This window comes from Pectinophora gossypiella, chromosome 15 (assembly GCF_024362695.1).
Source record: "Pectinophora gossypiella chromosome 15, ilPecGoss1.1, whole genome shotgun sequence".
Classification (NCBI taxonomy): domain Eukaryota; kingdom Metazoa; phylum Arthropoda; class Insecta; order Lepidoptera; family Gelechiidae; genus Pectinophora; species Pectinophora gossypiella.
In genome coordinates, this window is record NC_065418.1 from 9605092 (window position 1) to 9632259 (window position 27168).

Sequence of the window (27168 nt, forward strand, 5' to 3'; positions counted from 1 at the left end):
GATGTTAAATACATTGGTGCTAATTCCTGCAGACGCCTGTCCAATTTTATTTTAAGTTATACCTGTCATTTTCTTATTCGCTGAAAAAGAAAGGAACGGGTAATCGACAGGCATAAAATTTATGGAACCACATGTCAATTTTAAGCAGAAATCTAACAACCGTCGAAAAAATTGACATCGGCCAATAACCCGACAGAGTCAACGAGACAGCACCTCAAACGGATGGCATACCAGCGAGATGCCTATTTTATTCGCCCGGGTTATTCATTCGTTTTAAAATTAACTTGTAGACAATCATCCGTCTCTTTCCTTTTCGGCGGATAAGAAAATGACAGGTATAACTTAAAATAAAATTAGGAGATGTCTCAACCACTTGACCCCAGAGGCCGTCCCTAGTTTGGTTAGAACAGTCGATTGTGATAATCGTTTGCAAATTGGCTAAGCTCCCAGGACTGATACCATTAAGCACAGAAATAATTTAAACGAGTCCATAAAATAACGAATAATAATTTATTTACAAAAAATACTGATTCTTTTTAAATTCATGTCGTGAACTTACATAGTCAACATCTTTAATTATAGTGACCGCATAGGCATGAGAAGTCTTTAAAGGCAAGCTCACTCAGATCCCGCATGCGTCTCTAATTAACTCGTTTTGACAAAAACTTAACCGGTCTTGTTACTATGACTATACGATTGAAAACTACTTGATATTATAATAACTAGTGATTCTGTTCGGGGTTATGGGTCAGAGGAAGAAAATAGAAAATACTTTAGTAAAGAAAAGAGTAAATTTATTAACGCAACACACCCTACGCCATTGCATGTCAGAGAGAGAGGCCGTAGACAAACATAGACACTATAGTCTTTTTCTTAAAATAATAGGGATGCGTCATACACGACCAACACCAGTGATGTGACATTGCTACCATAACACCCCCCCTCAATGTTACATCACTCAACACAACTATATAAAAAAAATATCCAATACAAAACAATCAAAAACTTTACATCCCATGACAACTTAATACAAACTTCTAACTCATAACTATATCTCTTTAATAATACAAACTGTTTTCCATAATATAAAATCAAACCCTTACATATATAAATTTAAACTCAAACTTAAACTTCTTGAACTCAAAAACTCTTCCCTATAAACTTAAACATCTTCAACTCAAAACTTAAACTTAAAACTTCAATAATAACTTCTATTAATCAACTAAACATGTCTCTACAACTTACACACAACTCAACTTCTAAAACAATATCTCTTTACATTTTTCAAACTTAGCTTTACTCAATGCTTTAGTACATATATCTGCCACTTGACTTTCAGTTTCAATATACTTCAAAATTACAACATTATCTCTAACTTTATCTCTAATAAAGTGATACTTCAAATCAATGTGTTTTAATCTTTTATGATGCTCAGGATTCTTTGCAATATGAATGGCTGATTGGTTATCTTCAAACACAACAAAATTATTACACTTTAAATTAATTTCTCTTAACAGATTTCTAATCCAACATCCCTCCGAAATACCTTTAGCTAGAGCTACATACTCCGCCTCCGTTGAAGATAACGCCACACACTGTTGCTTACCCGATGACCACGACACAGGACAACCATATACCTTCATAATACAACCTGAAGTAGACTTCCTGTCCTCCTGATCTCCTGCCCAATCCGCATCAGTATATCCCACTAATGGTACTTCCTCACCTTTCCTGTATATCAACTTTAGACCTAATGTCCCTTTAACATACCTTAAAATCCTTTTTAATCCCTTCCATACATCCTCACCTGCGCATGACTGAAACCTGCTTAAATAACTCAGAGCATAACATATGTCAGGTCGAGTACCTAACATAGCATACATTAAACTTCCAATCAATCTCCTACATCTTCTTATCAGTTCTTCGTTCTTCTTATCACTCTTCTCAATTCTCAATCCTAGATCCATTGGTGTAGATACTGGCTTACATTCTTCCATTTTATATTCCCTTAGTATTTTTCTCAAATAGTCTTCTTGGTCAAGCTCAATCACTCCTTCTTTCTTTCTTATGTTAATTCCTAAGTACTTTCCCTTAATATCTTTCATATCAAAATCCCTTCTTAACGCATTCTTCAACTCCTCAATCTTCCTCACATCCTCAGAAATTAAAATAATATCATCAACATATAATAACACGTAGAACTTTACTCCTTCCTTGTAATATAGACAATAATCACACTTGCTTCGAATAAACCCTTCCTGCATCATCAGCTTGTCAAATCTCTCATTCCAGTATCTGGGTGACTTCTTCAATCCATACAAAGACTTCCTTAACTTTAGTACCTTCCCATCCTGTTTCATACCTTCTGGCTTCTCCAAGTAAACCTCCTCATCAATACTTCCGTTTAGAAATGCATTCTTCACGTCCATCTGTTGTATTTCCAAGTCAAATCTATTGGCTATAGCAAGCAGGATACGTAACGTTGGTAATTTCGCCACAGGAGCATAGATTTCTGAATGATCTAACTTATCTTCTTGTTTAAAGCCTCGTGCTACCAATCTAGCCTTGTAAACTTGTGTATCCTCGTCCTTCTTTATTTTGAACACCCACTTGCTATCTATTGTCTTCTTCCCTTTAGGTAAATCTGTCTCTATCCACGTCTCATTTTTCTCTAATGCTTCCAGCTCCTTATTTATCGCCTCTATCCACTTTACCTTGTCTTTTCCCTCTACAGCCTCCTTGTAAGTTAGTTCTTCCTCTCCATGTATCAACAAACCCACATCATAGTCCTCCAACCATTTGGGTTTCTTTACTCTCCTCTTTTCTCTTCTATTTCCCTCCTCCAACACCTCTTCACCAGCACTCAGCCACTCATCTTCAAGATATTCTTCTTCAAACTGCTCACTTCCATATTCACTTCTTTCTATATTTTTCTCCACTTCTTCTGTTCGCTGATCCTCTTCACTTACCTCCACCACTTCTTCATTTCCTGTCATCTCTTCTTCTTGTATTACACTGTCTTCATTATTTGCCATTGTATCTTCATCTTCTTTCAACAGGTCTTCACCTTCTAATACCTCCTCTTTATTTATTCCTCTGCTTTCCTCTGTAATATTTCTTGTCCTTTCCAAAAACACGACGTCCCTGTGTGTCTCCACTTCTCTCTTATTTTTGAACCAAACTCTATATCCTTTTGTATTCACTCCATATCCTACAAACCTTCCCAGTTCTCCTTTTGGGTCCCACTTTAATCTTCTCTGCTTTGGAATATGAACCGATACTTCATCTCCGAATGTTCTCAACTCCTTGATATCATAACTCTTTTTATACAGTAACTCATATGGTGTCTTCCCTCTCTGGCTACTACATCCTGTTCTATTGATCGTGAATACCGCATTATGCACTGCCTCAGCCCACAATTCCTTGTCAACATTCGCACTTATCAACATCGTCCTAGCAGCTTCTACTATGGTTCTCATCTCTCTTTCTATTCTACCATTCTGCTCCGGGGTGTACGCCACAGTGGTTTCATGCACTATCCCTTTCCTCTTAAATATTCCTTCCAACTCCCTGTTTTTAAATTCACCACCACCATCTGACCTGAACTTCCTCACTTTACATTCAAACTCACTCTCAAACTGCTCTAAAAACTCTACTATTTTATCCTTCGCCTCATACTTATTTTTAAGAAAATATACCCACCTGTAGCTGCTGTAATCATCCTTCAGTAAAAGGAAATAAGTAGACCCGCCTAAAGACCTTGACTCCATCGGCCCGCACAAGTCTGCGTGCACCAGCTCACCTGGACCCTCTGCACGGCTGTCACTGTTGGAGAATGGTAACCTATGTTGCTTTCCCTGTATACAAGACGTACATTGACCAATTAGCCCTTCATATTTTACATTGTTTTGATTTAATATTTCTTTTACATGCCTAAAATTTTGATGTGCAAATCTCTCATGCCATGTGGTTAAACTTAACATTGCTAAACTATCATCATTATCAAAATTATTTTCAAACTTGAATTGCATAAAATAGAATTTGCCATCTCGTTTAGCCTGAGCACAAACTGTGTTTTCCTTTAAAAACTTTACATGGTTACTACTTGATATAGTTATATATCCCTTATCAATTGCAGAAGTAAATGAAAACAAGTTAGCCATCAAATTTGGAACATATAAAACATTATACATTACAGAAGGTATGTATTCTGAACCGTTAAAAGCTAGAAAATGGATATCACCTACTCCTTCACAATCCAGATGCTTACCATCTCCTATCACAACCTTTTTAGAGAGAACCCTAAAATTGGAAAGTAATTTTCTATCATATGTCATATGCTCACTGGCTCCAGAGTCTAAAATAAATTCAGATTTATTTTTTAATATTGGCTCCTGAACTATAAATGCATTTTGAGATTGTTTTTCTTTAGATATGCTACAGTCTTTAGCCAAATGTCCAATCTTGCCACACTGATAACACTTTTTCTGTAGGTTACAGACTGCTGAAACGTGACCTGGTCTACCACACCTAAAACACTTCAACCGACACTCACTTTTCATATGTCCGATTTTACCGCACGCATAACACTTTACGTTTTTCTTATCGCTTTTCTTAGCAACAAACGCCGACGACGACTGTACTGTACTATCGCCCTTTTCCTTCACTCGCTCTTCTTCTATTAACAACCTAGCGACGAGATTATCATAGGTTTGTTTATCTTCGGGCGCCGACTCCCATGCAGACACGAAATGTTTATAACACTCGGGGAGTGACATTAACACTTTTGTAATTACGAATTTCTCCGAAATATCTTCTCCCATTTGTTTCAATTGATTTTTCAATTCTTCTATCTTTGACAGAAAAGTAGACATCTCTGTACCTTCCTCGTACTTATACTGGAAAAAGCGTTGTTGAACTATGTGGATGCTCGCTTCTGACTTCCGTTCATAAACACTGGCCAACTTTCTCCACATATCTGCCGCCGTAGAACAAGTTATAATATGCGTCATCGCATTTTCCGACATCCTTGTCACTAACCATGTTTGAGCTTTAGCATCTTTCCTTTCCCATTTAATCCTATCATCCTCGACTTCTGGTTTCACACATTTTCCTTCTACTATTTCTAACAAGTCTTGACTTCTTAGTAAAATCACCGATTGGAATTTCCACAGATTCCAATTGGACGCTCCCTCCAACTTAATATGCGATCCCGCACCCCTGGAATTATCTTCTCCCATTTTCTTGCTTGGCTTTCACACCTTCCTTCCCTTCTTTGAAATAACCTTACTTTTGTTCGACCACGCCGCCCAGTACGCCGCTTCCCTGCCGATCGTACCAAATCCGCTCTCCGATTCTTAACTAATTAATCACTCGCGCGCCTCTGGGCCCATAACCTGTTCGGGGTTATGGGTCAGAGGAAGAAAATAGAAAATACTTTAGTAAAGAAAAGAGTAAATTTATTAACGCAACACACCCTACGCCATTGCATGTCAGAGAGAGAGGCCGTAGACAAACATAGACACTATAGTCTTTTTCTTAAAATAATAGGGATGCGTCACACACGACCAACACCAGTGATGTGACATTGCTACCATAACAGATTCAATCCTGCTTCGCCTGTGTACAATTTTTACCCTATAGATCTCTAATTATCATCTCATCATCATCTCCTTAGCGTTATCCCGTTTTTCACAGGATACGCTTACCTAACCTGAAGATTTGACAGGTACCGCTTTTTTAGAAGCGACTGCCTTCCCTATCCCTTCCAACCCGAAGGGATAACCAATCAATCAATAATTATTTATTGCACAAAGATATAAGTAAAGGACATGTACAAACCATCCATTGGAATGGTGTATTGACACTTTAGGTCAAAAGGGAAGAGGGGAAGAGAAATGCAGATCATTAAAGTAAAATCTGCAAACAAGTCCATGCAGATTAGACAGATACTCAGGCTACTTCCATTCGGACTTTGTTTTGCAAAATGTTATAATCTTTATCAAATATAGATTAAGAGAAAGCAGAGGTCAAAATCACCAAATTACAACTCGTCGTATGGCGTTCTATCACAGAGGTTAAAAAATCCACGTCAAAGCAATTCATCTAAACAGCAAAATTTGACATTTGCGCAAAGCCAACAAAAATCTAAAAGCAATATTTCTTTTAGATGAATTGCTTCGACGGGGTCTTTTAATTTTATCTACCCATATTTGGGTCAACCCTATTGAGGACAAATTACAATAGGTTGTTCTCATTACAGTCACTAATCCTACAACAATTCATTTAAATGACTAGTTGGTCGGTACCAACTACATTCATTGACATATATATGAGTATGTAAGTACATACACTAAAATTAATCCCTTGCCGTGAGTTGTAAAGGAAACGTACGAACGCTAAGGCGCTAAGGCACCTAATCTAGTCACGATTCTTTCGTCTCATGTCTTCACAACTTCACACAGAAAGTCAAGAATTACGAATAGAACGAAGCAGGTAAGTTCGTTAGAGCACTCTGTAACTTCGAAACAGCCTAAGCCGCTTTGCGAAACGAATGTGCAAATCAAACTCCAAAGAATACGATATGCCATCGACACAAAAAGACGAAGACCCAATCCTGGTAACAACTAAAATGACTAAAGCACACTCATTTCGTGACTATTTATTTATTTATTTATTTATTATGGACAACTTACAAGCTACACTCTGCACATGCAAAGTTAAAGACAATAAAAAAAGATTAAGAGCTAGCTCAATTACAAGTAGTCACAGCATGCACAATCAAGTGAACAAGAAAAACAAGATATAAACTATATTAAAAAATAAAAAATAGACATAATTTAACAAAAAGCAGCCAGTGCAATATTTTTATATGCATTTAAGGGCATAGTAATGTCAAGATCATGATATCTGGCCAACATATTATACAATCTACACAACTAACTAACTAGCCAATATTATGAAAAGGTTTTAAAGCCACGTGGTATTATGAATGTCAGTCCGTTTGATGATCGTGCTAAATTATTATCCCAGGCTTTCAATAGGAAGATTGCTCTCACGACGGCGACGCCTTCTGATTATTGTGCTACAACGTGTGGGCAGATTTTATGAATTAGAAAACAGATATTCCTTTACGCAAACCAAGCACGTCCGTGCATAAAAATGGCAATAACCTAGGCCAAATAATTTTATCTACGTCTGTTGTTCGTGTCGTATATGCCAAATTGCTTCATTTATTTGCTGATTGTCAGCAAATTTGCAAATCCTACTCAAAACTAACATAATTATTGTATTGCTTTACGTGATATAATTTAGTTATATGATTGTCTCCATTTAGCTATAATAGCAGGTAGATAAGTTAAAGTAAATATATTTACAGGGAATGTTATCTTTTAGCGAATGTAACTTCATGTAAAGATACAACGCCAGAATTAAAACCACCAGGTATAACTTCAAAATGGAAAGTTTCACGCGGATCATCATACGAATATGTCGCTAGATTGGTCAAGATGACAATGTGATCAATTTGTTCTTAATTTAAGGCACTACATGCTAAAACTGTTTTTCAACTTTGTTTTATGACGTCTTGTGACTTGACCCTCATAATATAAACAAGGTAGCTAGTAATATGCAAACTCATCGCATAGCCGACAAATCTAATAAAAATTGTGACACTTAGACTAAACAGATAGTATTGTATTCAGATATAGATAATCATAACAATAACACAATATACGCCACGTGAGAGTAACGAGGTTATTAGCACGGGGTAACGGTGAACGTACTGCACAAGCCCAATGTCGAGAAAGCACTATCAATATACTCAAACGATGATCGATTACTGGAGCCAATAACTTTAATACTTGTGAAGCAGCCTTCGAAAATAGAGATCGCTTATTAAGCGAGATCTGACTATAAAAGTTTGCATTACAACGGCACGGCAATGTTTAGTTGGAGGATTATTTTAATTATTGGTCTATTTTTAAACGATAAATATATGTACCTATATGTAGATGGAATTTGCACAAGGACTCAGAACAACATTGAATAATAAAATTGACTAACGATTTTTATGTAAAATGAACGTAGTAAGAAACATTGTGTTTTTATGCCTCTACTATTAGCCAGTTACGATTCTTATTAGCTAGGTATATATTGCGATCTCCTTCTATTTTTTTCGTATCAAAAGCCGCATAAGTCGTAAAAACAACAAGGTTGGCTTAAAGAAATATATATAAAGTAACAATCAACTGAGTACGTTTTATGACCTGTCTGTATTTAAATTGTTATCGACGTATTTAGAATAAAATTAATGATGATGTGAAACATGTAAATAGAATAAAGTGAGTTCTATATGAAATACGACGTGTCAAAACCGTCGTTAACTTAGCTGTCACTGCCGTCAGCAATACATCTACTTATAATTAACGACTTTGTCGTTAAAACTTATTTTAGAAAAATTACTGCCGTTAAGAATTTTGACATTGACACCGATTTATAGCCAAAAATCGTCAAAGACACGTGAAACGAATCCGCCGATTCTAGTGACAATATGCCAAGGACAACCTTCGCACGACACGTGATCGCCGAATAGAATTCATAAATATTTTTTAACACACGTTCGTTCTAATCATATTACAGTACATTATTTGGCGAATATCCAGTTATCATGCCAACAAAAAAGTTATTTGATAGGATAAACACGCTTTGATAATTAGGTATTTGTGCCAAATTAGACACGACCGGTTTGAGCAAATTTTCAAAGACGAAGACAATTTTCTGTTTCCAAATAAAAAATCTTGTACAAATATAACCCCGACAAAATCTGATCAAGATACCGAAGCAAAAAGACTTGACTAAACCAGTATAATTGAATTTAAGATACTTGATAATATCAGCGATATTATAATTTGGGTCAAAGTCGGATCGAAAACGGACGTCTTCGCATTTTTGAAACTCGTTTCTTGATATAAACAAAGCATTAACATTCAAATCATTATTTTTTTCAAACTGGAATCCTAGTCAATTTTAGAACAATTTAAAAACAGTTTTTACGCAGTACTAATAAGCGTAATTATGAGAAACAGAACACATTTTGCTGTTGCTATTGTCTGCAACATTCAACTCGACTTGGTTGAGAAATCGTCCTTGGTTATATTTGTTGTGATGTTTTGGTACGAACTTTATAGGCACTATTTCTCACATAACTTTTTAATTACGTTAACCTGGTTAACCTGCAATTAAATCACATTCCATTTATCGTTCTTCCATTCCTTTCCTAAAAGAAGTTGTATATCCATGTATCGATTTTACTACTAAGTATCATTATATTACCTTAGGAGTAGGAGGCGGTGGCTCCGGCACATCAGAATCCCATTCCGAACTGAGATCATCACTCGAGGCTTCTGTAAAGTCCTCAGTCCACGGCACATTTGATAACGAACTTTTCATCTGGTCGTAACCAGGGGATAGAGTTTCTGGGCCATACCCGGGTGGTAGTGGACTAGATGCCCTGCAGTCTGCACAGTTACACGGCTTGGGACCGAAAGAGTCTTTAGTAAGAGATTCATCCTTTAGATCGGTTTTAGAGTTCCGTCGGGAGTCCCGCTTGCGAGCGCTGCGTGGGGACAGCCTGTTGTTGCACTGAGGCGGGATGTAGTACCTCGAGGGCTCCGACAGCCTCCGACCATTGTCCGGGGTCTCAATCTTGATGGGCGTCAGAGAGATCTTCTTGCCCGGAGGCTCCTGCGTCGCGCTACCTTCGGGCCGGTCCTCCGGATCCATGGTGTAGCGTATGATGGGGATAGTAAACGTAAACTGTTCAGTACACTCAGGCATTATTGGTACGAATCACTTCACTTGGAACTGCCTCCCGCCTGTCGTCGGGAGAAGGGTTAAAGACATTTTCAAGATCACTGTTTTGACTGTCACTTTGTTCGCGTGGCGCGGGTGCGAGTGCGCGTGCGGCGCGGGCGTCGCGACCGCGGGCGCTGGCTGTACTGCGCGGCTGCGCTTGCTTGCGACTGCGAACACTCGATCCTCACAATTAACTAACTCTACTTAATCGATCTGCAAGATATACTAATAGTAAAACAACAATCAAAAATTGTCAAACGCAGTAAGTGTTTTAACATCACGGCTATTACCACACCACTAATGACATTCTGTTGAATTATGTAATGACGTCAGTATAAATACATTTATTTTCCTTTTAAATTATCATTGTCTACAAAATAATATTCCATGAACCTGCCGCTGCGTTCGTTGCGGTTAGTTTCAAACTAAATTATTGTCGTTTCCATTTATTTTCAAAAACAATTATTGCACTAATTACAGGGAATGAAACAAGACATTGCTAATTAAGCTCGTGGACATCGACCCAGATGCTCATATCAAAAAATCCATTGACCTAGTCTCCAGCAATTGACTAGCACGGAGACAGACCGTTTTCTGCATTAACGCTTTGAGTAAGCATTGAAGTTTTATGGAGCAGAGGATGAGAGGAGTCTATTTAAAAATCAGAATTATTAACCCAGCCATTAACCCTTTTTCCTCAATTTACAATTTCATATGCAACATGACGCGTAGACTCGGTGCAGTGATAGTTGAACATGCCAGACAGAAACGCGACAAAGTAATAATATGCTAAAGATCAGCACCTCGACCTAAAAGCTAAAACAATGGACAATTCGAAATAAACTGTTAATAATCCCTTGATAAATATGCGCGTACCCATTGTGTGTTTGTATAGTTTGGAATTACAAATGTAAGTACTTACTCCCATAATGTTGTGGATACTTTCAAGGTACCTACATCGATAACATAAACTCACGACTATATCCCGATTGGGGAAGTCAGAGGTACATCCATCGCAAAATTAACTAAGTACCTCACTAAGCTCTCAGTTAGACCAACCACAGGACCACAGTGACCATACCATCTACAAGTATCAACCAATTTGAAAATAATCAGAATTAGATAAATCTAAGCGCTTAGCCTAAACTGTACCAGACTTAGTCGCTTACCAACAAGGCTGGCCGTAGAGAACACTAAAGAAAGAATCCTGGAGGAAATGGACAAAGGTCTTTTCCCGGCAGTGGGACATTTCAAGCTAGAAAAGAAAGAAGAAAAAAAGAAAGAAATCTAAGAATAATAGATAAAACATGACATATCCAACGAAATCCAATCTATGCGAATTTATATCTAACATTCGCACGCAAGTAATACTTAATATGACGATTTAAAATTTGATCTCAGCCCAAGATAACTCTTATCTTCCGGTTTAGATTCTTGTTTGACTAAGTAATCATGTTTTTCATTCTTAGCAACTGCCAACTCATTTAGCATTATTTTAGATGAAGTAAGCTAACTTTTGTGAAGGTATATTTCGTCGAATAATTTCTGAGTTAGTCGGATTCCTCACTGATTGATAAATAACAAAAATAATTAAAATGTTAGTCATCTTCTAAACCGTCATGTGATCTGCAATTTTGTTCGTCATTCATTAGTGAAACAAGATTTTATAGGCTGTCAATATACAGCAGCACGGTTTTATTACCCATTTTTTATATTCAAATTTTTCTTCTGGGGGGGGGTCAACCAATTTTGTAGTTATTGCGCGTTTACTTTTTGCGCAAATGTAAAATTTCAATATTGCTTTTTGAGATGAAGCGCTTCAGTGTGTCCATATTCACCACCTGTCTTTCTATCAGTAGCTCATGTTCATTCAATCTGCTTATTGTGTTGGAAAATCGCTGGACATTTGGCAACAACCAACTTTTTTTTTTGGTGCGATGATCCACGGAATCACAAAGTGCACTTGCAACTAAGTAGTCATCTATTGACGCATATTAAAAAATAACTAATGCAAAACCCGTCGTCGTTTGTGTTATCATAGCTAATAATGGTGCTGACTCCTGTACACACCATCTAATTTTATTTTAAGTTATACCTGTCATTTTCTTATCCACTGAAAAGGAAAGGGACGGGAAGCCATAAAATTTGTGAACCACACGTCAATTTTAGGCAGAAATTTAAAAAACCCTTCCTAAATTTTATATTGACCAATAACCCGATAGAAAGTTGACAGCACACGACAAACAGGTTACATATGAGCGAGTAGCCTATTCATTCTTTATAAAATTAACAATTGTCAATCATCCGTCCCTATCCTTGGCGAATAAGAAAATGACAGGTACAACATAAAATTAAGATGTGTCTGCAGGAATCGGGACTATTATCCATATCTGGATAAGAGAAGAGAAGGAAATTGCCCAGTGGGGTCTATATCGGATATCCTAAAATATTTCTGAACAGCCACAATGGATAAGGCGACTCGTTAACATTCCAAAGTAATCTGCAATTCGTTACACTGCCAATTAAATACCTATTATTTTAAGGCTTGTTTCGCTGACGCTTGAGCGTGCGTCTTTTTCCGTACTCAAAATCAGAAATAGAAAAAACAATCATCATATTCGGCTCCATTAGACATACATACACAAACTCATGGCACCGGGGCAAGCACATTTGCATCGGTCCTGACATACTTCTATTGCTTTTTCCACATTCATCAATCGTTCATACGTGCACGCCGGTTCAAACTAGATTGTACTGAACCTTTTTAAGGATATCCCCAATTTGGTCAATGTACGTCCTTCTAGGTCTTCCTATGCTAGCCTTACCACTTTCATAAGCCTTTGCTATATTAGTGCTAATAAAATACAGAACACACTCAGCTGTTTGTTTTACCTGGTATACTATGAAAAACGTCAGAAATTACATCCTCTCTCCGGCCATTATAGATTTGGACATTAGAGATGGACTTCTTCAACCCTGGTGTCAGGGTTACTATAGAGCCGCCAAAGGCCCCTGGCATGACTCATGTAACGACTACGTACTTACATCAGTAAGTAATAATCGGGACCAACGGCTTAACGTGTCTTCCGAACCACGGATCATCTTACTTTTGGACAATCAGGTGATCAGCCTGTAATGTCCTAAGAAAAATAGGGATCATAAAGTGATTTTTGTGATTTGTCCCCACCGGAATTCCAAACCCGGGACTTCCGGATCGTAGGAACAACGCTCAACCACCGTGGCGGTTTGTACTCCACTATTTGCGCTCTACTAATTATTCTTCATTTCGAGTCTTTTGTTTTAGGTAAAGCCGCGTACATGGATGCCCAACCTCAACTACTTATGTTTCATTTTTTTTTTTTGCAACGAAAATTAGTGATTCTTTATGATGGCCATTTTGTCGTTTCTTACACTTCAAATATTTTAAAGGAGCTGCATTTTATTATCCCGTTATTATCTGTAGCCGTCACAGCGCTACCTTCGTTGTCGATTGGTTTGTTATGTATATCTGTTTTAGTTAGGTCTTAGTCGTTTGGTGATAAACCCTTGATAAGCCTGTGGATCGTAAAACTGAGGCAAATCGAACTCGTTTTAAATGCAGTTTGTTTACTTCACCTTGGACATTTGATCCGTGTCGTCTCGACTCATATCTTATAGGTACCAGAGCGTAGCGGTTGGACTTCTGTTTCGCATAGGTTTTACTGGACACAATAGATATTAAGTAAGTACCGCAAAATACCAGCCACGTTTTATGCATTTCTTTCTTTTATTCCCTAGCTAGCGATAACTGAACAAGATTCTTCATTAAAATGGTATCCTAAACACATGGGTATATCAGGATGAAACCGGATAAAGATACTTCCGAATCATACGCGTTGTCAGAATTTTCTTTCTGTGTGGAATTTTAATCACCATAACTGTATTGATAAGGTGGATATTTGTTTTGTTTGTAAAAAAACGGATGTCATGCAGCGTGTTTACGCGCAGAATTCTTCTGGTGACGTCATCAGATTTTTTCAAATGAATATTGATTCTTTAATAGTAATTTTAATTCCATATAAGACTGAAAATTCAGCCAGCGCGATGCAGAAGAATGTTGGTCTGCTTTACCTATAAAAAAAAACAATCTCCAATCGATTGTCTAAAGGTACAAATAAACATGATGTTAAACTTACTTCATCTGTTGTACTGTAGAGTGATTGCACATAATACAATAATAAACCTGACCAGGGTTAATGAGGTCGGTTATTAATCTCACAACCCATAACTAATTGATGTAAGAACCACGCTCTTGTCGGTGTAGCATTCTACATGCTACATTTTTAGGGAAAAATAAGGCAGTGGTTTCCCTCTTACCGTCCACCCCACAACCCATATAAGCGAGAAAAAAACATAATATCATGGCACGACATGATAAGGCGTTTGAAAACATCAAACAACAGCACTAAATAGATATTGTAATTTGCTGTGACGTTCCGATGAATTAATTGAAATTAAAATAAACATCTATAACAAAACTAAAAAAATAAACAACGTTATTTAACTAAAAAGCAACAAAAAGGAATATTTAAAAAAACGCATAATGCGCACTTGAAGCCGTAATTCCAAAATGGCGACAAAGGTACATAAAAAAAATGGCGCCTGTTTACTGGCATTTGGAGTCAATACACAAACGTGAAAAATATTCGAACAAATAATAATATGGAGCATAGAGCATTTTTTTCCACTTAAGAATTTTAGCATTAATATGCTAAATACTAAGAGAATGACGCACGAACACGCCTACTGAGTCTTGTATATTTTATGCTACCCATCAAGCTCCTTGAAAAATACAAAGTCGTATAAAAGAAGAAAAATACTTATAATAATTTATGACCAATTTACGTAACGATCAAAGTGATAATTTTATTTCAATCTGCCAAAAGACGTCACAACGAAAAATTTATGAATTATGGAAATCGGATAAAATGTATAATTGACATAGAGGTATAATCAATGTAGAAAAAGTTTGTACAGATGTTCTATGTACTACGTAAAAGAGAGACAACAATGTTTGAATGAATAATGGACTGCATGGTTGAATCAATTGATTGACAGAAAAAGTAAAATGATTCCACGGTTCGAAGGGCACGTTAAGCAGTTCGTCCCGACTGTTAGCAGTAAAACACCTCTACCAACCCTCAGTGGAGCAGCGTGGTAGAAGAGTATGTCCATACCCCCTCCGGTTGATTGAGGGGAGGCCTGGGTCCAGCAGTGAGACGTATATAGGCTGTTTATGTTATGTTATAATGAAGCGAAGTCTTTGGCATCTAAATTGCAAAAAAAACTAATAGCATAATACGTTGGTACAAGGAAAACGTAGAGATATTTTTTACAAAATAACTCCTTCATCCTGTAAAGAAAATTCTCCCACGTTAATAACAATTTCCTTTTATAAAAGATTATCTTTTTTCCTGTCATTATCGAATCAAATCAAGTTGTCGGAAATGATAAAGGGTCCTCTCTCTCATCAGGCGCTTTCATATTAAATGTTACTTCGATTAAATCCAACATTCGAACTTGTCTTTTTTTTTCACCAGTTTGGAATTTTAATCATTTGATTGCGGCAATGTATTAAAAAAACGGCCAAGAACGAGTCAGGTACGCACGCTTAGGGTTCGTATCAATATTATAAGAATCAAAATCATTTATTCAACGTAATTTTCATAGATAAACTTGTTGAAGGTCAATTTAACATTTTTGAATCTATGTCATTTGGCAAGGTGTTATGGCTGAGAAAAAGAAATGACAAGAAACAGCAACATTTTTTTAAAATCATTTGTAGGTATACATTACAAGTTATTTAATAACTTGAGGCACACATTTAATACCAGGCATTTTTATCATTTAGGTAATCATTAATTTTATTATTAGCTGTATTACATAAAGTAAGCTTCACGTGAGCTTTAAATTTATTTTCTGGCTCATTCAAAATACTGTGTGGTATTGTATTTTGGAAACGTATACATAGCCCCAGAAAAAAATAATTTAATTTACTAAGTCTAGAATTATGGATAGAAATTTATTTTTTGTTCCTTGTATTGTAAGTATGTCTTTCACAGTTTCTCGGAAGGAGAGATATTGTTTTACGGGCATACGTGTAAAGTTTTCATAAATATATTGACTTGCAACAGTCAGTATTAATTTCTTTAAACAGCGCAAACTGCTCTTTTTGGATAATGAAAACAGGCCGCACAGCAAAATGCCGTAAAACATTATGTTGTGAAAGTAGCTAAAGTAGAGAAGTCTAGTAATGGATACATCTGTGAGAAGTCGGATCCTTCTCACGGCGTATGCTGCTGAACTTAGATTGCCCGCCAATGATGCAGTGGTGTTGATTCCTGTAAACACCCTCTAATTTTATCTTAAGTTATTATACCTGTCATTTGCTTATCCACAGGCATCAAATTTATGGAACACACGTCAATTTTAGGCAGGAATGTTAAAATCCCTCCCAAAATTTAATATTGGCCGATAACCCGTCAGAACTAAGTCGACAGCGCACGTCAAACGGGGCGCATACCAGCGAGATGACTATTTTATTCGCCCGCGTTATTCGTTCATTTTAAAATTAACTATTGTCAATCATCCGTCCTTTTCCTTTTCTGCGGATAAGAAAATGACGTGTATAACTTAAAATAAAATTAGGACTTGTCTGCAGGAACTGGGGTCAATATGTGGGCCCCATTGAAGTACCCCAGTGTGTACAAAAAAATCTATTTTATCATCGTTAATTTTAACGTTATTATTTACTTTCTTTACATTACGTAAAATTCAATACACTTCGTTTTCTTGGCGTTCAGAACTAGATTATTTATTGTAAACCTGGGACAGGGGGCTGTTTGCTTCGTCAGGTTTCTTTAGCTTTCTATCATTTTTAAATATAAAATAAGTATCATCTGTGAACAGCACTGCTTGGTTCTGCACCATATGAGGTAAATCATTAATACACACTAAAAAAGGAACGGGTCAAAAATGTATCCTTGCAGAACTCCCATTTGAACATGAGAACCGGAAGAAGTTGTCCTATTGATTATTATTATAGTAAGCAGTTCAGATACTAAGTTAAACATTGTTATATTGAAATATTATCGAAAAATATATTTTAGTCCTTAGTTAAGTGAATAATACTAAAATAACATAACCTAACTCAGGCGTAAATAACTTCCTTTACCCCAAAACCTTTGGTGAATTCATAACCACGTAATATAGTTAAAAGAGCTACTTACTTACTTAAAAAAATAACCTCAACCAAAAGGCTAAACAACATGATAATACATAAGCGCAGCACGTATTAACAAAAATCCGGTTGCATTCAAAATTCGACGTACCAAAAACGGCGCGAAAGCCGTAAAGAGAAAGGAATGACGTGGAATTGACGTGTGATGATGCGGGAATGACGTTAGCGATGCGCTCGGCCCCGAACAGAGCATCCCAAGCGCGTCCGGTGACGTCACAACACTCACAACTACTAGTGACAATCATGTCATGATTAGAATTCTAAAAGCAAGTACTAGGGTCCAGTTTACCAGGCCTGACGCCCGCGGTTCCGGATTGCTGAGCTCTGAATCTCGCAGGACGTTGGAAACACGTCATTCTGACAGACCGTAAAAAAATGTTATTAATTATAACACCGAACGATGAAACTAGATGAGATGATATTAGTATTCAAGGACTATAAACCACAAGAATTCCGCAACATGAAAATAGCGACCTCCTTAACTGCTTAGCGTTGAAGAAGATTTCTGCTGCAGCAAAACATTCAACAACGAATTTGCACTTAAGTGAGCAGATACAAAGGGAAAAAGACATAAAGATCTATGGAAAGCAGGAAACATGATCTTAAATAAAGATGATGTCTATAATCATATAGACAAGTCAACAAAACACTATATCAGGTCAAAAGATGAACCTAATGATTGCAAAACACCTAATGCAACTGATGTTTTCAGTAATTTGCATTGTAGATTTATACATCGTATTGACGGGAATGCAACGAAACGCATCCTGTTCCCTTTATTCACTGCTTTTATAATGAGCGACTTTGCAGGCTACGTTCCCCAAAAACAATATAGATGGCTAAAACACATAATAACGGGTTCTTACCGCGTTTAAAACAGGGATATGAGACTCCCGATATTTCGACACTATTGCAAGTGCCATGATCACGGTATAACTGCCATGAACGCGGTAAGAACCCGTTATTATGTGTTTTAATTATGATAATAACCGCGTAAACTTAAAACAATATAGATGGCGTTGTACAGATTCAGCGTGATAATTATTTATTTTCTCATTGCTCGGGTACATAATTATTAATAAATATAATGCCTTATATTGTTTCTCTTTACTTTGATCAGAATAATAATGGGTGGAAGATGTGTTGTGCCTGGGTGTAATAACAAGGGTTAACCCAAAAACATATTTAAAAGATGCATATGTCTGTTATCCATGAAATTAGAAGGTTAAACGACAGCAAATTTGTACAGCACCTTCAATATTTTTTTTAGCCTGGAAACTCCCTCATAATATAACGTACTAAGTTCCTGTCTGACGTACAGAAGCTCATAGTTTTGAATGCATCATGATTAGTACTATTATGAAACTTTTGTGATAGGTGGGATAACATGGGTCTCATTCATCCTTTAGAATCATTCAGGGGCCTTATTTGGAAACGATTATATGACAATCGACAGTCAACTTGGCTAAACCGCCGGGAACACTGTTCTAAGTTATCTATAGAGATGATAAAACTTTGAATTTCAAAATATGCAGTCTATTTCGATGACTCTACTAGCAATGACGTCGTACCCGGTAAACACAAAACAAAAAGTGCTTTAACTTAATGTTGCGCCCTCTAGTGAAACATTGGCGAACTAATCTGTGTTACGATATTATTCTGAGACCGTACATGAGGCCGCGCTTGCGCAGTACAAGTGAAACGTTTATTGAATGTAGTTTTACACTGAAACTGTAGATGGCGCTACATTATAAAAACAAAGACTAGGATTCCATTCACTCTGAATAATACATTTTAATTAACACGTTTATGATATTTTATTTTATTAAATAAGTTTTCAAAACTAAATATCTAGAATGAAACTGCAAAATATCTGAACTACGTCAGAATTAATAAACGCACGTGTAGCGAACCTTATTTTCCTTAAGCAGCTCTACATCTTTACGGATAAGATTTGTTTATCTTAACGATTCTAAAATTCAAACACAACAAAAAAATAACCTTACCTTTTTTGTCACCTTACTGGCCTCAGGACTGGGCATGTAGAAGTCGACGATGCCAAGCAGACAGTCATCGCACCTGCACACATCACTCGGCAGCGAAGACATGGAACCAAGACTGCTGCAGCTTTCCATGGAGTCAGTTCTGACTAGCTTCCCTGTACTCAGCGCTTCCATTTTGGCGACTAGAAGACTTTCCATGAGAGAGCGCGGGCGGGCTGGTGACCGGGAGCGACGCGCTAAGTCGGGCGATAGAGGCCGATATCGCTCCAATACATCGGGAGATACGGGCGAAAGAGGTCGGTGGCGGGTGAAGTCCAAAGTTAAGTCGGGCCGGCGCGACAGGTCAGGTGACATGGGCCGCGGCACGAGGTCTGACGACGACGCGCGCGACAACGGCGGCGTCGCACTCCTACAGTGTGACGACGTCATCTTCGTCGCCCGCATTGATGTTAAAATTGACTCGTTATCCGTAATCACTCCCGCATGGGTTGCGCGCTACGTGTGTTGTCACATGATTATTTCACAGATAAAGTTATTCAACACTGTATCAACTGTATGTAAACAAAAGTTTGTGGAGTTTTGAACTTTCGTTATTGTTTTTTTTTTATATTTTTTCTAGTTCCACTGTTATTTAATATTATTCTTTATAAATGCTAGCACCTGTGACATTTGCATTCGAATATCTTTGTGCTATTTGCCGCACATTTTTATTATTTACCTATTACAAGAGTCAATAGATACCTAGATTAATATATAACATTATCAATAGATTTATAGATTTCATTTAAATATTTCAAGGTTAAAATATAACAGAATAACTTTCAAATGAACCATATAGAGTCAAAGGATTTAAACCGTCAAATGGACGTGACCATTTAATATTTATTTTGTTTTAAATTAGGTATTATAAAGGTAGTAAATAATCATATTTTTTTACTTGCATCTGGACTTTTTCGTCTACAATGCACAATCTTTAATTTAGCTTAAAGCTTTTGCGATGTAAACGGTTTAAAAATTATTAAAAAAAAAATACTTTTTTTCTATGTCTATCGCAAAATAGATAGATTCTTAAATATATCTACATCATAATGACGATCCGTTACGTCACTTCCTAACTAATGCGTATATCCTTACGACTGGTCATTTATTAAGTATTCCATAGCAGTACCAATTGCAACCTTCATACTCCATACATAAACATAGAAGCTATAAAAATCTGCCTACGGTCTAATGGTCACGTTATCAATGAGGGGACTTTTTGGCTACGTTCCTCAAAAACAATATAGATGTCGCTGTACATATTTTTCGTCGTTTAACCTTTTAATTTCATGAATAATAGACATATGCATCTTTTATCTTTGTTTTTGTATATAAATGATGACCCTTTTAATTATACCCAGGTACAATTACATCTTACACCCATTATTATTCTGATCAAAATAAAGAGAAGCAATATAGATAGCAAGTAATTCTATAATAATGTGATTCAAATATCAAGCAACAATTATTTTTATGCCTCTGCCATTACATTGTATTTTGGAATAACTATGTACCTACCAGAGTAATGAGTCAGTACACGTTAAAGCTGTACAATGCCATCTAAATTGTTTTTGTGAATAAAATTGTTGAACTAAACATTGAATGAAATTAGTAAGTGTGTAAACCAATTAGTGCTCCTGACGGGTAATAGGTATATTTATTTCGGTATACAATTTTAGGCATAACACTCACAAAAAAATATACTTGCGAATAACCTAACAAAATTAAATTGACAGCAAACATCAAACGGGTTACATATCAGCTAGATGCCTACTTGATTCGCCCGGGTCAGCGGTCAATCATCTGTCCATTTCCTTTGCGGCGGATAAGAAAATGACAGGTATAAGTTAAAATAAAATTAGGTGTCTGCGAGAATCAGGTTCATAGTTTAGTTAGTACGTGACTAATAGCCGAGGGCAACGGCTATACGTACGGTGGCGAGCATTAATATGTATACACTTTGGTACCATGTCACATTAACTTTGTTGACAAATTGAACTGTAAGTCTCACTAAATGTCAAATATGTTAGTGCGACAGAGTTCTAAAGTGGGTACATTATATTGCTCATGACTGTTTATTGCGAAGCACAGAATTATCTTATTTTTCAGGTATCGCCTGCAATTTTTTAATCAAATAAAGGGCAGATCTCGGCAATCCAAATTTGGCTAATAAATTAATTATTTCCCTACAATTTTCCACCCACTTGAATGTATACAAAATGTAAATCAATCCTTCGCCATTATAATAATACTATGTACATCATGTTTACAAATTACATACCCATTCTTACGGCATAACAGTAGGGCAACCATCATTTATTTAGTACACCGAAACTATTTTTGATAAGACGTGACACTTACTATTTTGTAAATCAATTTTAAAAGAGTTAAAAATCGATTTTAACTTTATTTCAGTAGAGTACAATATGATATTTTTTTTTTTGGATGATAAATATTAGCTTAGACCAGTGTGATGTGTAATTCTTTTACTCATGAAAAAACGATTTTTGGCTTTATTTACCTTGTTACTTTTATTTCTTAGCTTTTCATTTCATAGTTCTTCTGTTTTTTTTTAATATATCTATTTTTTTTACAACTACATTTAACTACATTCTCGCATAAGATGACGATGCGGTCTAATTGACATAGGTAGGTACGTTCATTATTTTCATTTTTTTCAACTCTAACCTAACTTATACATAAAGGTGACTCATATTTTTTTAACATTATTTATTGTAGATGTGCCTTAGATAGCATTAACTAAGTACTTGACTGAACAAATGCGAAGCGCTGAGGGCTGTCACGCGGTACAAATATTTAAGACAACAAGCCTGAGGATGCCCACTTGAGCGCTAACCTCATCTCAGGGCATCGTCTGAGGGATTTCTATTGATATGACATCAATAGACAGAGCAAGATTGATTACAAAACACGTATTTCCCTAATATCCCAAAAAACCAAAACATCGTGGTCACCATACCGTAGCGTACTTATCATTGCGCTCATCTATCGCGGCGGCTACCTACAGCACAGCGTCGCGTCGCGGGGGGCCGTCACATGTTTGATCTTTTCATTTGCACCAGATAGATTGGCAAAAAATATCGCCTACATGTTTCAAGAAGGCTAATACTGATTAAAATAAGATTAGAGGTTAACGCAAAATATTCATAACCAAGTCAGAAGTAACGCAATGAGAAACCTATTATTTTATTGTGGTCAAGTCAATTACTATTCGGAGACCATTCGGAAGCCTGTGCATTGGCTTTATTAGAAGAATCCAGTTAGGTACAAAGTAGACTACAGTGTTTTGTATTGTATTGTAAACCGTAAGGCTCTTATCTTGACAACTACCTAATCCAACTGGAAGAGACTAAGAAGGAATGTAGTCACTTTTACTGCATTTTGAAATCATACTTCACGATCATAATAATATGAAAACGACGTCGTAAATAACATACTTACTATAAGATATTCGCCGACAACGGTATTTATTTTTACTCAATTATTCGTAGACTCAATTAGTAGAAATGGAGACTGTTTATATATCTCGGTATATCTAAAATTATTGCGTGAAAAATAAAAAAATAAAAATCTCGAAAAACAAGCCCATCTGTCACAACATTGTTCGTACATCTGAAAAACACGCAATTTTCCTGTCAAACTTATACATATAAACATTATAAAATCTGAAAGGCCTCCTTTAAATCACAACGTGTCGTAATTAACTCCAAAACAACACATAATTACACGTATTCGACACTTGCATTCATATTTAATCACACCAAGATGCTAACTTACGAAATCCTGTGCTGAATTAAGACAGACTTTATAAAACTTCAGATAAGACGTAATTTTACAAGTTTTGATCCTTACACAAAATTGAAAGTCACGTTTTGTAACGATTGACAAAAAAATAATAATTGAAAAATATATTCAATTTAATATTAAAATATTACGCAGCAAGAGGTATACAGATTATTTCATATAATATTTTTAAATAATCAATAATTTTCCTATATTTCTGCATATAAATTAAATTAGATCGCCGAACTAAAATCTACATAAATTCGGCGCATGCATAGATTAAGAATAATATTTTACGTGCGTAAGTTCAAAGTACACTTTGTTGTTTCGCATCCGAGACAACCTCCCAGCAACAACCTTCCAAATATGGTTGTAACATTACCTATCAGTTTCGTGACATATCGACGAGTTTTTAATAAAAACACATATCGTCCTTATAATTATTTAAAATGTCGGTCCATTGGCTAAAATATACAGCGGGGTATCTTTCGAGATGATTTATACGAATTATGTTATGTATTAAGTAAATTAAGTAATTTTATCACGTAATTATCACACGTATTTACGGTATAACGGCTTTCGATCCATGATATTCTTCCATTATATTGATAGGTAAGTACTTACTAATATTGGGAAATAAAAAAAAACATTTAAAATTTAAAATTGCTACTATCCCCATCATATATTATATCTAGTTATGACTAGGTGGTGGCGTGTCAGAGAGGAATTATTTTACCAAGTAAGAAAAAGTTCACGATTAAGTAAGTAATATTTATTGCTGTCTGTCCAGAATAAATAATTTCAATAATAGGAATATAATTTTCCAAATACAAAACTTTTTTGCAATACTTATAAAACGAACTTTTACAATTACCTACTTATAATAAAATCAGTGTAGTTAGTTTAAAGTTAGGCGCAAATCAACCCTCAAAAACTACTTATTAGGTACATTCTCTAACTACACCTCTTAATGTATACCTATTTTTTGAAATCCTGGACTCCACAACGCGATCAACAGATCACGCACACAAAATTGAACCCGCGAATGCGAAATATTCAGCGGATTCGAAAAAAGTTAATTGCAGGAAATTGTCGAGATACATGAATCGACAGCCGATAATTAATTAGTGGGTACTCGGAACTACTCCACATATTTATTGACAAGGACAACACAGGAAAGTATTCTACAGAATGTTAAGACACGTGGTTACCTGGTACTTACCTAAGACTACCGGTGCCAGCGGCTAGGCAAAACTAGAATTCGTCTTACTCAAAAGAAAAAAAAAATGTACTTTTTAAAAATCATATGTGTTCTTTCGGAGATTACTGTCTACATACAAACTTTACCACTTTATAATATTAATGTAGATTAAATTAAGTATAAATGAATACAAGACAAACGCATAAATGAAAGATCCTTACTTAATTAAAAGAGAATTAAAATAATGAAAAGATAATTTTTGGAAAAAATAATATTGAATTTCCAAGAAAATCCGAACAATATTTTAAGTTACTCCTCACTTCTTGTAGTTTTCTTCCTTATTTTTTCTAGTTTATTACGGAAATGGCTTGTACCAAATAAAAGAGTCCTTAGCTATAAACTAAATAAACTCCAAATGGTGACGCAATTTTCCTGTTATAATTGCTTCTTCCATATAGAGAACATAGTGCGAAGTATGATACAATTATAATTTTCACAGCAAGCTTAGTCGTAATCATAATGCAGTCAAGTATTTAATACCGCAGCTTGTGAAGTCGAGTGCAGTGTAAATGCAGTTAATGTTACAAGTCACAGTTAAATCATATCAACTGCAGAGATGCTCAACATATCGGTTTAGATTCTAAGATCATTTATTTCAATCTCAGGACAACAAATTAAATCCCGTTTAAGTAATTTGAGGTGCCTTTTTAAGACACATAAAACATTTACAATTTGGTTTGCGTAACTTGGGCGATCTGATTTATAATATTATTTATTAATTTCAAATATTTTTCTTTTTTTTTATCACCTGTATAATTACAAAGATCAATGAGCTAATGATTCTGAACAATATTGTTAAAAAAACATAATGTCAAATCTTAACCTTTTTCTTGGTCGTTCATGAATTCTTGCTGATTTGAAGGTTAATTTTTAGTATGAAATATAGTATTTTTTGTATAGTAAAAAACTGCGCGTGTAGATAACGTCAATAAGTAGTGTCAGTGTAAAACGAGGTTTTTTTGTATGAAGTGTCCGGTGTGTGCTAACATGATACTTCAATAAAGCTTAGTGCCCGCTGCCACATTATACGCCGCATACCTACATCCTGGCAAGTTGGAAGGCTCTGTATTTACTAACTCGTAATACGAATAAAATTATAATCCAACATTGCTGACCATTAAGAACTACGACAGCTTCTCCCACAAGCTTGTTTATGAGAAAATTCATGGAAAATTACTAACGTCTTTTAGTAATTTTCCGTGAAGCAAACAAGCTTGTTAGAAGAAAATATGTTTTTTTGTTGTTGGAATTTGTGTTTTTCTTTTTATATATAAAAAAACAATTGCTGTGTGCTAAGGTTGTTTACATGGTTAAAGGGCCCTGTCAAGTTAAAGATGGTAAAGAATCGACTAAGTAAATTATTATCATTTTGTACCTACTTGTAGTTTTGAAATCCGACGATTATATACAATAATAACGTAACATAACATAAGCTCACAACTATAAAAAAATATAATGTAGGTAAGATCTCTGTTCAATATAGAAATGTCTTATCGAACAGTTGTCGCCTGCGATATATCACATTTATGTAAAATAGTTCGTACTCATAGCTACTTACCAAGCATTAGAGAAGGCTTAATTAAAGATTTCTTGTTTATAGTACTTAAGTATATTTAAGCAGCAGGAATTTACGGTAATTTTCGCGTCATATTAATTCCTAAACTAGTACTGCTAATACGAATTAACGTCTAGGTATTTCTATTAAATATACTTTATGTAATGTTCACCACTTTAAAATTCCGTATCTTTCATTGTGATTCAAATAAAAAATATGCTACGAATTGGATGCACTCTTATCTTGACTAAATTGAAATTTACAAAATCACTTGTTTGTAATTACTTATCTTGCGCGTACAGTTAATTCTGATTTTAAAAAGATTGTGTCAATTATTGCATATCAATTAACACATAATTAAGTATAATTTATGCAAATGACATGGACATAAATGTTTCTTTTTCAAGAAAGTACTTTTACATGTAAAGAGTTAATGAAAAATTTAATTAACTGCCGATTTAATTCAACCGAGAATTGGAACAAGAAATACGTAATTAGGTACTTAAATAAAGAAACATACAAATGTTCATTAACTTTTGGGTCACCTTATTTGCATAAAACAGTGATTGTAATTAAAAACATTTCGTTACACGATCAGTAAATCCGTTTAAATTCCGTACGATTAAAATAAAATCGGTGGAGACAACTGCTTCGAGGAAAAGGTTCTGTTGCTTGTTGTTTTAAGACACTATATTTAAGAATAAAATAAAACAAAAGAAAAAATAACAGAAGAAAATAAAAATTTTTGGTATCGTTTTTCACTTCACATTTTTTGTTTTATCGCCAGCAAAAATATTTAAGTAATTATTTACCATACACTTCCTGAAAAATGTATAGGTACCTGGTGGAATTCAGTTTTTATAAGCTATTTTATTTTTTTATAACAAATTGTGGCTCTATATTTTCCAATAAATTTATTTACACCATAAACAAAACAGTTATAAAACAAAAATATTAGAAAAATATGAAACAAAACAAATAAAATTAAAATAAAACTAAAACAAATAAACAGAAAATAAAATAAATTATGTACAATTAACACTTAAACTAAACTATATTAATTAAGAAGCCCGCCTCGAATCGTACCTGGTGCAAATGTACCCATAATGCTGGCTGCGTTTCCGCGTTGAACAGCCAGCGATATGCGTTGCACCAGATACGATTCTGAGCGGGGATCCGCTCCACTATTTCTGAGGCGCCGCCCCAACTCGCGCACAAAGCTCCTGGCTTCAGCGCACCATACCCCACTCACCTCCACCGCGAAGGGAATGAAAATATATGGCCCTTCAAGAGCCTTATACTTAGCCCGTTTTTGTAAAGCGGCCCATTCAGCAGCAGAACCAGCCATCCGGGTTGTTCGGGGCAAGTGAGA

The 27168-nt window shown here is 35.6% G+C and overlaps 1 protein-coding gene across 3 annotated transcripts in view; it reads right to left on the reverse strand.

The window, feature by feature from the left end:
• LOC126373312 (inositol-trisphosphate 3-kinase B) overlaps window positions 1-27168 on the reverse strand; it is a 154863-nt gene that overhangs the window by 54251 nt on the left and 73444 nt on the right. Inside the window, exon 1 of one of the 3 annotated variants that reach the window (XM_050019421.1) lies at window positions 19141-19742. The exons of 1 other annotated variant lie outside the window; for it this stretch is intronic. In XM_050019421.1, the coding sequence (XP_049875378.1) occupies window positions 19141-19581 (441 nt within the window). In that variant the 5' untranslated portion in view covers window positions 19582-19742. Of the gene's footprint in view, window positions 1-9333; window positions 10030-19140; window positions 19743-27168 lie in introns of those variants that run through there. One more of the 3 variants, XM_050019420.1, reaches the window with a different exon arrangement.